The sequence below is a fragment of the Bidens hawaiensis genome, unplaced genomic scaffold (genome assembly GCF_021521415.1).
Source record: "Bidens hawaiensis isolate Kalapana, Puna unplaced genomic scaffold, B.hawaiensis_p1.1 tig00007858_1, whole genome shotgun sequence".
Lineage (NCBI taxonomy): Eukaryota > Viridiplantae > Streptophyta > Magnoliopsida > Asterales > Asteraceae > Bidens > Bidens hawaiensis.
This window is the reverse complement of record NW_027491545.1, coordinates 105,536-119,764: the sequence shown is the minus strand read 5'-3', so window position 1 is coordinate 119,764 and position 14,229 is coordinate 105,536. Positions and strand designations below refer to the sequence as shown.

At 36.8% G+C, this 14,229-nt stretch overlaps 1 protein-coding gene across 1 annotated transcript; it reads left to right on the top strand.

The window, feature by feature from the left end:
• The first annotated feature begins 9,010 nt into the window (after positions 1–9,010).
• Positions 9,011–11,718, top strand: LOC143636294 (AP2-like ethylene-responsive transcription factor ANT). The gene is made up of 7 exons (XM_077103929.1): positions 9,011–9,474; positions 9,556–10,072; positions 10,172–10,263; positions 10,478–10,566; positions 10,653–10,726; positions 11,133–11,260; positions 11,354–11,718. Exons 1-7 carry the CDS (start codon positions 9,225–9,227, stop codon positions 11,716–11,718), a joined length of 1,515 nt encoding a protein of 504 aa, XP_076960044.1. The 5' UTR covers positions 9,011–9,224.
• Positions 11,719–14,229: the final 2,511 nt, after the last annotated feature.

The following is a 14,229-nucleotide window of genomic DNA, read 5'->3' as shown; positions in this document are numbered from 1 at the left end:
ATACACATGTATATATATATTATTAATTAAAACCGATTCACAAGTTAGGTTTTAAAAAGTGATTCACCAAACCACGTTTCACACAACGAAAAGTGTACTAGACGTGTAGTAGCCCAAAATAGTAAGCCCGGATATCAAACTCGATGGCATGTTGCGACGGATCTTGTTATTGAACCTTCACTAAGTCCCTACCAACAATTGAATTTTTATTTTTATTTGAAAATCATTTATTTAACTAAATTAACTAAACAAGTAACAACAAACTTGTAAACTAAACGGACAATGGAAACACACACACAAACTACCAGATATAAGAGTGAGACTATCTAGATTCGAAATTCTGAAAACGACTAACCAGCCTCGGGAATCTCACGATCTATGTGACACCGGATTTCTAAAGGCAACAACGCTAAGGGGAACTAGATCGTATGGTCAGTCTCATCAGTCCTCCAAAAAAAACCTGAAGGTCGGATATAGCTTACTGGAGTTTGGTCTAGTAAGGTATCCAAATGACACATTACATAGTCAGTCTCAATGTCACAACTAACATGTTAAAGTTGATCTTAGCAACTAAAAGAATAGTTGAGATAACTAAGTCTAAATCTCTCTAAAGATCCAAGCAGTAGGATATCTTAAACCGAACTAAGGACCGGTCGATTGTTACGTGACAGAACACTTAAGTGGATAAAAAAAACTAGACAGTTAAACCTCGTATCACTTGATTAGACAAGGAAAGTGCAAGCACTAACCACCTAATTGAAAATTAGTTCGTATCCTATGGTTGATCATTCCACAAAATAACAAAAAACACTGAATAATCGATTTACATGTCACCTAACCGACACAAACACAATCATGCAATAAAGTAACATAGGATTAAAAAATGAAATCAATATAATAGGCAACATATAAACACATATCAGATTAATAAAGACTCAGAATTTCAATAGCAAACACGTCTCATGATTCCTTTATTCTTGGTTGATGAAATATGTCTGGTTTGTCACAAGGCATGTTTGAACTCGTATGGGAGCACGCGGTACATTGTAGAGAGCTCCACAGGTTTAAGTACCGACACAATATGATTAGGGATGTGCTCTTTAACATATTTAGGCATGCTAGGATTTCTGTTAAGAAAGAAGCACATGTGAATTCTTAACTGACCCACTGGATGGGCATTCAACTCTTTGCTCGGCTGACGGTTTTGTCTTTGAATAGAGTGGGGGTGGGAACATGTGTGTGTGGATCTAACAGGGGTTTCCTCCTTGGTAGGCTTAGGGAGTAGTGGTTTCACGACCGGGGGTCCTGGTCTAAAAGTTGTTTCACGCAAGCCTGCAAGGTTACTAAACATGAGAAGTCTTGTCTTGACAATCAACATGTATTTGTACTTTTTGTTTTTGACACTTTTGGTTTCCTCGCACCTGAAGTCGTGGAGCTACTTAGCCGAATCCAATAGGTGATGTATAGTAATGTTATTATTCCAAGATCTATTAGTGTAGTCTTCAAAATATTGAGTTTTACCATTCAAAAATGGCTAGCGGCATAACTTGTTGCCCATTTGCCTTTTTTTCTTGATGTAAACATTATATTTTATTATGAAAGGCATAAAAATATTTCAAACACGTCAGATAAAACTCGAAAACTAATCAAACAACATAATCAATAATTCATGTATAGATAGTTCAATAATTTTAGCTACTTATAATTATAAAACAAACACAATTCAGATCCATAGCATTAGCAAACATCTCATGAACAAATAAACAATGATAAAAACATAAACTGAATTAATTACAAATCGAATACCCTTTGATCTTCAATTCTAGGGCCTTTGATCGATCTCGTAGGTCTAGGGGGCTCCCCTAGGTGTTCTTCAACTTTCCAAGTCGTTCCGGGTTGAAAAATGGTGAATAAAGCTATCAAAATGCATTTTATATTGATTTTAAGGTTCTTTTTGCAATTGGTTGGCGATTAATAGTTGTGAATTACCCGAAGGTTCGCAGGGGTGTCGCAAAATGTCATTCAGCGGCAGTGGAGAGCCGACAGTCCGACCTGTATTTCGTGGTCGTCCGTCGGGAAACTAAGTTCATATTTGGATTCCTCTTGTCGAGATAGGTGGAATCCATATATAATGCACCCCTTAACTCCTTTTTTAGCCCGAGATATTCTCGCTTTATGCTTTCAATGTTTGTAGTCAGCCCGTCTTGTTGTGTTTTGACCTTCGACTTCATGTTTCCATCCAACTTCCTTATAATCCATCCATATCTTTACTAATAACTACAAATTTATCAAATAACACATTAACTACAAAAGTCTAATGAATTCATAGAAAAAACCTATAGAAGTTAAAACACATTTCACCAAGAAATACAAATTATCTTACTTTAGAGCATAATTTACAATAGTTTATTATAAAAATTAGGTATAAAGAATGGAATATTTATACTAATTATATCTATAAATTAAGTCACAGATGCATGTACTAATGTTGTTCGGTTAGAATCTGTTTAATTTGCAATAATACTGATACAATAGTGGCACTAATGAACATAGATAGAAATAATAATAAATTAAATAACATAATAATAAAGTGAATAATATAATAATATAAAGAAGTGGAATTGACATGTTTAGTTAATAAAAATAATAATAAACTAAACAACACAATAACAAAGCGAATGATATAATAATATAAACAACATGATTTTTTGTCAGTATCGAAAGGGAGCGTGTTCCCATCGGTACCGAATAACCCTTAAACCATAAAAATTTGCTTTGTTACCTCTTATTGAAAAAAGTTCATTGTAACAAAAAAAAATGTTAAACCCAACTATAAAAACAAAGGTACATTTGAACATTAAATGAGTAAAATAATGGAACTGCAAGCAAGCAGTGTTTTAGATGAAGGGTATTGAATGTATTGAAAATTGAATGGGGTGTTAGGTTTTTGAATATTTTGAGTTGGTATCTATTTATTTCCAGCAACTGCCCTTGCCTTGCATTTCTGCACATGATTATGACACTCCGTTCATACCTATTTTTGTCTCATCGGTGTATTTTATGAACATTTCTCTCTATTATTAAATAAGTGAGATTTCCTTTAATAGTAAATATAATATTCTTTTAGTTTAGAACATTAAAATTGATAATAACATTTATTTATTTAGTTTATGGGGTTGTTTGTCAACTATACTGTTATTGTGGGTAAAATTTCAAGGATCTTGAACTCAGGACAACTTAAGGATCCTTATCATGGTGTTCAAGGATCTTAATGATGCACCAAGATCCTAAACAAAGCTAAGTATCATAAAACGATTTAGCATTTGAATATTATTAACAATGATAATATTAAAAAGGATTACAAAAATTGTCCTTTATTTTTGTATCTAATTTCAGTTTTTCTTTATCTTTAAATGGACCTAATTTGTACGTTACGTTTCTGAATGCTACATCGTTTGTCCTTTGACCCTAACCCAGTAAGTAATTTTCATGAAGTCTGGTCATGTGACTTGCGTATGAGGGCAAATTGATAATTTTACCCATTTATTTTAAAACTAATTTTTTTTAATTAGAAGAATATATATATTAATAATTTTTTCTCTTTCTCTACAAATCATCAACAACCACCACCTGCCACCATTCGACCTTTGGCAGCCATTATCGTCGGAAACCACCATCATCTCCCATTCTTTGACCAAATAGCCACCATTGTCTGCCGCCAATTAACAACACCACACGTTCACCGTCATTCACCACCACACTCACAAAATTGCTTATCCCCAAATCTAAATCTAAACCAGATTTTTTTATGTGCTTGATGTAAGCATGTGATTGTCGGTGGTGTAACAATCATTTTTTTATGATCCCTTGTCTACTCCTCCTACTGATCCTGCTCCTAATCCTTCATACTTAAATGACTATATTTGTAATAACTCTGAATCTTATCAATTTTTTTTTATCTTCGAGAACTTTTGCTCCAACCTCATACTTAAATGACTATATTTGGAATAACTCCGAATCTTCTTATCATTGTTTCCACACTATTACTAATTCGAGTTCCTCTCATATTTCTTGGTCTTCTTCTCATCTTCTTCCGTCCAGTCAGTTTCTCACCCAAGCAATCTCTGTTTTACATGAGCCTAATTCTTATAAGGAAGTTACCAACATTTCTGAATGGCAAGATGCCATTATGGCGGAATTCAAGCTCTTGAAAACAATAATAATGTGTTGCTATTGATCTCCCCTTGAAATAAAGCTATTAAGTGCAAATGGGTTTTTAAGTTAAACACAAATCAGATGGGACAGTTGAACGTTGTAAAGCTAGATTGGTAGTGAGAAGATATACTCAACAAGAGGGAATTGATTACAATAAAACTTTTTCTCATATTATAAGGATGACATTATCAAAAACCTTGTAGTTGTCGCTGCAAAAAGAAATTGGTCTTTATTTTAGCTAGATGTTAATGATGTTTTTCTTCATGGAAATTTAGATGAAGATATCTATATGCTGCCACCACCTGGTACGCAGCTTCCTGATAATCAAGTGCTGGAACTTCATAAATCTTTATATGGTTTAAAACAGGCTTCTAGACAATGGTATGAAAAATTGTCTTTCGCATTAAATTCAAAAGGGTGGCTTCTTAGAATGATCATTCGTTATTTTCAAAGTCTATGAGATCCTCAGTGGTATATGTTGGTGTATACGTCGATGACATATTAGTTACTGGGAACAATTTGGATGAGATTAACAATATCAAGAATTTCCTCGACTCAACTTTCAATATCAAATATCTGGGAAGTCTTAAATTATTTATTGGGTATGGAAGTTCTTTACACTTCTAAAGGTGTTATCATGTGCCAAATGAAGTTCGCTAAGGCCTAAGGATATGCTTTCTGAATTTGATACTTCTGATCTTCCTGTCACAATCTATCTGTTGCCTCTTCATTTGAGGGTCTTGTTCTTGCTGGCCCTTTACAATAGAGGAAGCTTGTTGGCAAACTTAATTACCTCAGTCACACAAGACTTGATCTTGCTTTTGCTGTTCAGTTTTTAAGTCAATTCATGTAAGATCCAAGGATTCCTCATTGGAATGCCGCGCTTCATACTCTCTTTTATGTCAAATAAACTTTATCTCAAGGATTATTCTTCAATAATAATCCTTCATTTGATCTACAATCATTATGTGATTCAGACTGTGCAGCATGTCCTAATACTCGTCGATCGGTTAGTGGTTTTTATGTTTCTCTTGGGGGGCTCTCCGATTTCTTGGAAATCTAAAAACAATCAATTGTGTCTTTGAGCTCGGCTGAAGCTGAGTACCGCTCTCTTTGACGGATGACTGATGAACTTGCTTGGCTGACAAGATTACTCTCAGGGTTCAATTTCCCAACATTACTCCTGTCATGATTAAATGTGATAGTCAAGCTGCAATTTATATTGCCAAGAATCATGTGTTTCATGAGCGAACTAAACACATTGAAATTGACTGTCATTTTGTTCGCGAAAAGTTGCAAGAGAGATTGGTCAGTTTTGTGCATACGAACACAAAGGATCAACTTGCTGACATTTTTACTAAGAGCTTACAAAGGCATCATTTTCACTCGTTATACAAGTTGGAGTTTTCTCAACCTCCAACTTGAGGGGGGATGTGAGCGTATATACTTATACGCTGAAACATATACGCCGTATATGTTATACGTCATGTAACTTACATTCCGTATGGCATATACGCTCGTATATGTTTGTCTATATATAATGTTCTTTGTGTTTTTTTTATATATAATTTTCATTCTGAGATAATAAGAATTTTTTTTCATGCTTTTTTTCATTTTTTTCTTTATGTATTATCGTTTTTAATGATTACACAACTTAACTCTTCTATAATTCTTTGGTTTTGTTATTGTGTTTTATCCTGGTTAAGAAAAAAAGACTTATCTGAAAAAAAAAACAAAAAAAGGTCTGATAGATACAATATGTTTGACCACAACCCTACAACACATTTTACAGATTCTTTATTCAGAGCTAAACATGATAATATCCAGAGAAAACATCCAGTAACCACATGTATCTCACGGTTTATAAGCTGTACTATTACTGAACTAAGTAAACTGAGGTCTGGAAAGTGAATTAGACAATGTAGACAAGACTTGACCAAACCCTGCTCTATATTTTCTCCAGGCAAACAACCAGGCGGCCTCATTTAGCCACTCTGAATAAACTTGTCATCAAACTGCATGCTATATATGAACCCTATGATGGTTAGACCATTGCAAAATGTATACTAGCCTACAAAACCAGATACTGCTGCCTCAAGTGACCGGCCAAGATCGTTTTTTTGTCTTTTTGCCTGCTCAAATCAAATCTATTCTACCATCTCTATTATTCAAGCTTTTGTCATAAAATGTTCTGCGTCTAAAGTTAATACATTATTGTCCTATGTCATGTATTTAGGCTGAGGGGTGTGGGGGGCGCGAGTGGGGGCGCCAGCCAATAATATTGTGACGTCTGGCAGAGAGAGAAACTTGATAAGATGGGTGTTGGTTGTGGTGCTCGCGCCCCGGGACCTGGTGTGGAGGGGCGCGAGAGGGGGCGCGAGCGGTTTGTTTTAACATTCCCAAGCGAGTTAAAAAGGTGTAAACACAAATATTATTGTTCAAACCCACCCAGGGTGTCCAGGTTCATCCTCCCAACAAAGTTAATATATTAATCACCATTCCACTAAACCAACTAACCCATTGTCTTGTTTGTCTTCCTCATTCTTCCTTCCAACCTGCATCAATGGCGGCCATGACCCATCTTTCAATCAAAACCCAATTTCATCCCAAGACCCACAAAACCCATTTCAATTTCAAACCCAATTTCTCAAATTCGACCACTTTAATCTCATTCAAACAAAACCCAGGTGAGCTGCTGATAACCAACTCAACCCCACTCTATCTCAATCTATTCTACACTTTCTTTCTTTCTTTCATAGATAGATACACACACATATATATATATGTATCTATCTCTCTGTACACACATATATGTATCTATCTCTGAAATTTTTTTTTTTTTAATAAACAAAGAGCCCAACGGCTCTATTTACGCATTCCCAGACCTCCTTCACGCTCCCCCCAGCCGCTAGCCCATCCGCGCCTGCCTCTTTTTCCGCGCTCGCGCCCCTTTCGCGCCCCTCTCGCGCCTCGGTGGTGTGGTGCTCGCGCCCCGGGGCGCGAGCGGCTGGCCTCTTGCGCCCTTTCTCGCGCTCCACACCCCTCAGCCTTATGTCGTCTTGGAAATAATAACTTTTTTAGATTATCATGAATTTTGAAGGGATAATTTATTGTATAAAACAATTACAAAAGTAACTATTTATCTTGGAGTTATATACCTAAATTATCATATTAGATAAAATTCATGTATGAGTTGCGTGACAATACTCGAGTCGCTTAGGGGGAGAGGGTGATTCCACTTTCATCACCCACCACACCCAATGGTGATGTGCCATGTCACCAAGTCCAAATCCATCACACATGATGGAATTTGGTAGCGGTGGTGTCGAGGTGGTGTGGTGTGGTGTGGTGTGGTAATTTTGTCTTACTTTGATAGTAATAACATCAAGTCCAATTTTCTCGATCCCTCTCCCACCCCTCACAGCGTGATAGCCATTACGCACCACACCCCCCATCACACTAGATAGGGCACCGACGGCGGTGTGCGTGAGACCATCACTCACGGTGGCTCACCACGCTCCACCCGGGTGGCCTTATCAACTCATAATTCATGTATTAGACTTTACTTACATTTACATATAAATAATAAAAGGAAATATCTCATAGAATAGTAACCAACTTTCAAAAGTGTTCCAATTATGTTACTAATGCATATTTTCCTCAAATCGGGTCAATAAATCTTTAAATCGAGTCTCACCGATTTTTTTGTACGTCAAGAAAGAAATGGAGGATAGGATGTGGGGGTCGAAATTTGCAATATATGTAGTTAAATTTAAAATTTTTTAAAAAATTAATTGTATTAAAATTCAAAAATAAAAAATAAAATTCACGTCGACACTCTACGTCACCAAAAAATAAAGATAAGAAAATTTCGTATAAAAAAGCATGTTAAAATTTTTAATTTAATAAATTATGAAAGTTGAGTGACTTAATTGAAACACTTTTTAAGTTTAGTGGCCTAATTGAAACACTTTTGAAACTTGGTTACTATTTTATGAAACTACCAAATAAATACATCGTATATTAAATTAACGATCACCCATAACCATTTTACTCTACTCTTGTCTGAATATGTTGGTGGATTCTACTCACAGTTGAAGTTAAATATTAAAGCACTTCGTGATTAACGAAGGATGATTGATATGCGACATATAGTCATCGAGCTAGTACATGCATTACTTATGTAGTTGTGTTAGCGAGAGTAAAGTTTGATACATGAGCCAGATTTATTAATTTGTTTAACTCGTGATTGCTAACATGAGTATTTTTGACATGGATTTAGAAAAGATTACGTTAGTGAATTTTTTTAACTTTTTTACTATTCGAAAAATCAATAACATTTACCGAACCTTGAAACATAACTGACGCCTCCTAAATATTTGAACTTTGAAATTTGTTGTGATGAAGATGGTGTATTCAAGATGATAGCAGACTGATTCAAACAATACCATGATCAAAGAAAAATAACAAAAAATTTTAAAACCATAATAGCGTGTTACCAAAAATATATCCTCAAAGAACATACCATATTTTGCATAATACATTTAACAGTATAGATGAGGCATCATATCATCCATCCATCACATAAAGCAAAAGTGAAAAGAGGAGATAGGAGAGGGGTGGGGTGGGGGGTTAAAGAAGAAAAGAAAAGCAAACTATCAAGTCTTTCTCAAGCACAGATCCCAACAAAATGCTGGAAGGATTCCCAACATTGTTTGCTGTAAACTCATTCTTTTTGTTTAAGTTACAAGAAACTTGCTTTCTTCTTCTTTACCAATCTTTTCAGACTACACACACACAAATATATGGATAAAGACTAGTAATAAACATTATTCATTTTCATTTAACATCTGATGTATACGTACACTTCTGTATAAATTGAATATCTACATAGATTCTCATCTTTTATGACTCTGCTACTACAAAAGGACAAAACGATTTGAGTCTTGAACCCCACCCTCCATTAATATCAATTTCAAAAACCATACCTTTGATTTTATTTTGCAACAATGAAGTCCACCACTAACACCAATGACAACTGGTTGGGTTTCTCTCTCTCTCCTCACTCACCGGAGACTACTGCAAACCCTTCTCCGGCAAACCCCACAAGCTTCTTCACTCTCCCTTCTAACTTCAACTACTACTACGGTGGCTTTGATGGTGTAAACAATGGTGGCTTGTACTCATCTTTCCCTATAATGCCCCTCAAGTCAGATGGATCACTTTGCTTGATGGATAATAATATCACAAGTTCACAAGGTCTCTTCTTGTTCTCTTTTTTTCTTATAATATTATCATGGGACCTATTAGTTGATGTTGTGTTAATTAATTTCCTTTTAGGGACTGTTACTTCATCTACACCAAAACTTGAAAACTTTTTTGGTGGTGTGACAATGGGGACCCCTGATTTAGACACGGGTACAATGTACTACCACCAAAACTATCATCTTCAGCCTCATCATAACCATGATTACTCCGGGTTGTACCCAACAGTACATCAACAGGAAGTTGTCAAGAGTGTTGCAGATGCTACTTCTGCTCTTTATCTGCCATCTATAGGAGATGGTTGGATGTCAAACAGTTACCATCCTAGTAATGGTAATGGTAATGGTGGTTGTTTGCAGTCACTTAGCTTGTCAATGAGTCCTGGCTGTTCACAGTCAAGTTCTTGTGTCACAATATCACAACAGCAAGTGACACCTGCTGTTTCTGCTGCTAATGTTACTCATGAGACTGTAGTTGTGGATGCTAAGAAAAGAAGGTCTGAGAAGCTTAATCATGATAATAAGCAGATTGTTCACAGGAAATCTTTGGATACATTTAGTCAAAGAACCTCACAATATAGGGGTGTCACCAGGTTCATTTTATTAATTTTCTTCAAGTACTAACTACTATGTGCATATTAAATTTGAAATGGGAAGTTATGAATTTGAATGTTTATTAATTATGTACACAGGCATAGATGGACTGGTAGATATGAAGCTCATTTATGGGACAATAGTTGCAAGAAAGAAGGCCAGACCAGGAAGGGAAGACAAGGTAACAAGTGTTTCCTTTTTTTTGTCATTTTGCATACTTTTGACTCATCATATCTCTTCACTTTCTTACCACTTTTTTGTGGTTTTTGTTTGCTGGAATAAACTCTACTTCAGTTTATCTGGGTAAGCCTCCTTTTCTTGTTTTAGTTTCACAAAAATTTGCTTTTTTAAAATCAAGATTGAGTAATAATGACTAATTATGAGTATTTCATGTTGACTTTTAGGGGGTTATGATTTGGAAGAGAAAGCTGCTAGAGCTTATGATTTAGCTGCAGTCAAGTATTGGGGACCTTCAACTCATATTAATTTTCCGGTAGCCTTCTTTTATATGAAATTTTAACAAACAATTTGTTATTCACCGGAATCTAGTAGATATTAACATAAAAAGTGTTGACTTAGTTGGAAAACTATCAACAAGAACTTGAAGAAATGAAGAATATGTCTAGACAAGAATATGTTGCTCACTTGAGAAGGTAAGTTCTATAATATATTGTTTCAAATTTTTTACTTTAAAATATGCTTATCTTTTGAGAAAAACTAATGTACTTTTAACATTCCCATATTATATTTCGTGGAAATAGGTTGTTTCTAAACAAAATTGATGGTGTTTCTAGGCGTTTTTCTGAAACTTCTAGCGCTTTATTCATAAATTAACTTACAAGTTCGCTTACGTGACAAGTGAACTTCATAAAGTTTTTCACCAAAGTTTTATGAGGTTCACTTACTACCCAATAAATCATCTAGAAGTACATGAAGTTTTAGAAAAACTCCTTGAAATACCAGTCTTGTTAGTAAACAATAACTAATAGAAAAATGTTGTATATTTTTGTTTTAAAATGACCCCTAGTCCCCTACTCACAAACCCTAAATTCTATTCAGGAGAAGCAGTGGTTTCTCTAAGGGTGCTTCGATTTACCGAGGAGTAACAAGGCACCATCAGCACGGTAGATGGCAAGCGCGCATCGGTCGTGTCGCGGGTAACAAAGATCTTTACCTAGGCACATTCAGTAAGTCATGTTTCTAACCACTAACATAATAAAAAGTTTAAAGCATAGTTAATAACTGTCATCGATCAACTCTAAGACTAATATATATTTCAGGCACCCAAGAGGATGCAGCTGAGGCATATGATGTAGCCGCAATCAAACTTCGAGGCGTTAACGCGGTTACAAACTTCGACATATCTAGGTACAATGTGGAACGGATTATCGAAAGCAATACACTTCTATCCGGAGAACTAGCAAGGCGAACCAAAGACCCAGACCCGGGCCCCACGAACCAGGAGGTCCTGAACCAGCCTCAGAACGACGAACCGAAAGCCATCACAAATGAACCTGCTGCAACCATGTTTCTGGAAACGCCGTCTAAATCGTTGAACACATGGATCCCAACCGCAACAGAAACCGCAGCCACCCCACTGATCAGATCTCATATGCCCATGTTTGCTGCATGGACGGATGCATAGTTGATGATGAACTTGTGGGTCCCATGACTGTGACCTGGCTCCTAACTAGCAGGTGACAAACAGCTATGAATCACTGTGGTTGGGTTGTTTTTTCTTGCTTTCTTTCTGGTTTTGTTGTAGTAATCTTTTTCTTTCTGAAGTTAGGAAGGGGTAGTTTGGATATTATGTAGGATTGTAGTTTCTAAAGTATTCAAACTAGTGAAAAACAATTTTAGTTGTAATCGAAAAAAGCAAGAAAAAGTTGGAATGAGAATGATGAAAGTAGGTTCATGACATAATGATCGTTTGACCATGTTCAGTGACCTAATTTTGGAGATTATTGTTAGGCTGAGGGGTGTGGGGGGCTTTAATGGGGGCTCCAACCAATAATATTATGACGTGTGGCAGAGAGAGAAACTGGATAAGGGGGGGTGTTGGAGCCCCCATTGGAGCCCCTGGCCCTGGTGTGGGGGGCTTTAATGGGGGCTTTATTGGGGTATAATTATATAGGAAAAATATTTTTTTTTGGGTTTCTTCGGCTCCCAACGGTCAAAAAACCATCAAATCCCGTGCTTTTCTCTCTCTTCTCCCGCTAACCCCATCACGCCTGCATGTTTTTTCGCGCTAGCGCCCCGTTAGCGCCCCCGCTAGCGCCCCGGTGGTGTGGTGTTAGCGCCTGGGGGCGCGAGCGGAGGGGCTCTAGCGCCTCCGTTGAAGCCCCACACCCCTCAGCCTTAGCGGTACTACTCCTAAGTCCTAACTCTCTGATGTGACTTTATTATTCTCTTTATAACTTTTAAGACGGGTGTGTGTTTATATAGTGTAAATTTACATTCACTCAACTTTTTAAGTAGGCGTTTAGGTTTGATGATTCTGTTTAAACAATCGTTTAGTCTAGGCATGATGTAAATGGATATTTAGCATATGCATGGCCACGTAAACTAAACGATCGTTTAACCCTCACGGAATCCTATCTAGTAAACAAGTTAGCTCTAAAAATGATAGATTTGTTGATTACTAGATCACCGATGTGCATATAATTTGACACTTTAATTAAGCAACTTCCTTTTTCCTAATTTACAACTACTTTTTACTATTTATAATAACCAAGACTAATAATTTTAATACGTTGGTTTCTATAAATGATGAAATAATCACATAATTTATTAGACTATGCATTGATTCCTTTGTTGTATTCTTTTGAAAGGCAACGTTTAAATTAATCATGACACATCATATATATAACTTTCACTAAACCTATATTCTTAAGTATGAAGCACAAGATCATAAGCAATACACAGTTTTTCTTGATTATCATGACCAAGATTAATAGGGATACGATTTTTCAAAGCAAACTAATCAGTATTATAGACAGTCTTTATCAATTAGTTAAGGTTAAGTTACACAAATGAAGAAACACGGATCCGATCTCCTTAACGGGTTCCTGAATCCAATGAGTCTACATGGTAGGATACGATAACAACCAACACAATATGAGTATAACTTTCCAAAGTCCAGTGACCGGAACCTGTAAAACAGATATCGTGAGTCTCGTCACGGGAAGGACAAGAGGGGGGGGGGTCTTCCCGTAACCACCCTCCGGCGTGAGAATAAGTATAGTTCTGAAGGAGATAAAGTACTTAAGTATATAGAGAGAGTACAGTGAAAGTGAATGAATACCTCATGGAGATTGAGAGAGTATTTATAGCCGAAGGATGTGGGAAGGTGATTGGGCCAGCTGTCCTTTTCAGAAGATGCTCTCATAACCACCTGGACACGTGTCCTCAAATGATAGATTCAGTTATACGTCGCATGTGCATGTATAACAACCTGGACACGTGTCCTCACGCGATAGGATGATAAATAACCATGTCCATGTGCACGGTTATAACGACCTCGCCAGGTGTCTTTTATTCATTGGCCGAGAGGTCACGTATTGCCCAAGAAAGCAACTTGGTAAATCTTCTAGAAAATAATTAGTTAATAACAGCTGTCATGAGGCGTACCTCTTGGTCATCCAAGCGGACGAATGCTTTAACCTACGGATGACTCCCGAGGGTGCCAGGGTGCTTCCGCATGCTGTTGTAAGAGTGTTCTTCCTCTACTGAGTTATACGGATGATTCGTATGCCCCGCAGATAACGTATGAGGGATTCCTCTCCTATCCGCGGGTAATACCTAAGGGTATTTGGGTCTTTTTGGTACCCTACCTCTATAAGTCCCCCAGTCCAGTGTTTCTTCCGCGTGAAGTTTTTATGCGGGTGAAATTTTGGACTTAATGCATTTGGGGATTTTTGAATCTTATAAGTTGTAGAAATATCTTTTGTTGGAAACTGTGGATAATCATGAAAAGAACAAGTTGACCACTCGCAGGCGCGTGAACAGATGATGGGATGTTTATGACGGCTATCACTGTACCCGACTGTGCACCTTTTCTCTTTTTCGAATTTCCCGTGTGACGTGGCGTCATTTGATTGAGCGATGATTTTCTCTTTCCACTGTTCATATCCCATCGCATTAATTGCGATGGGTA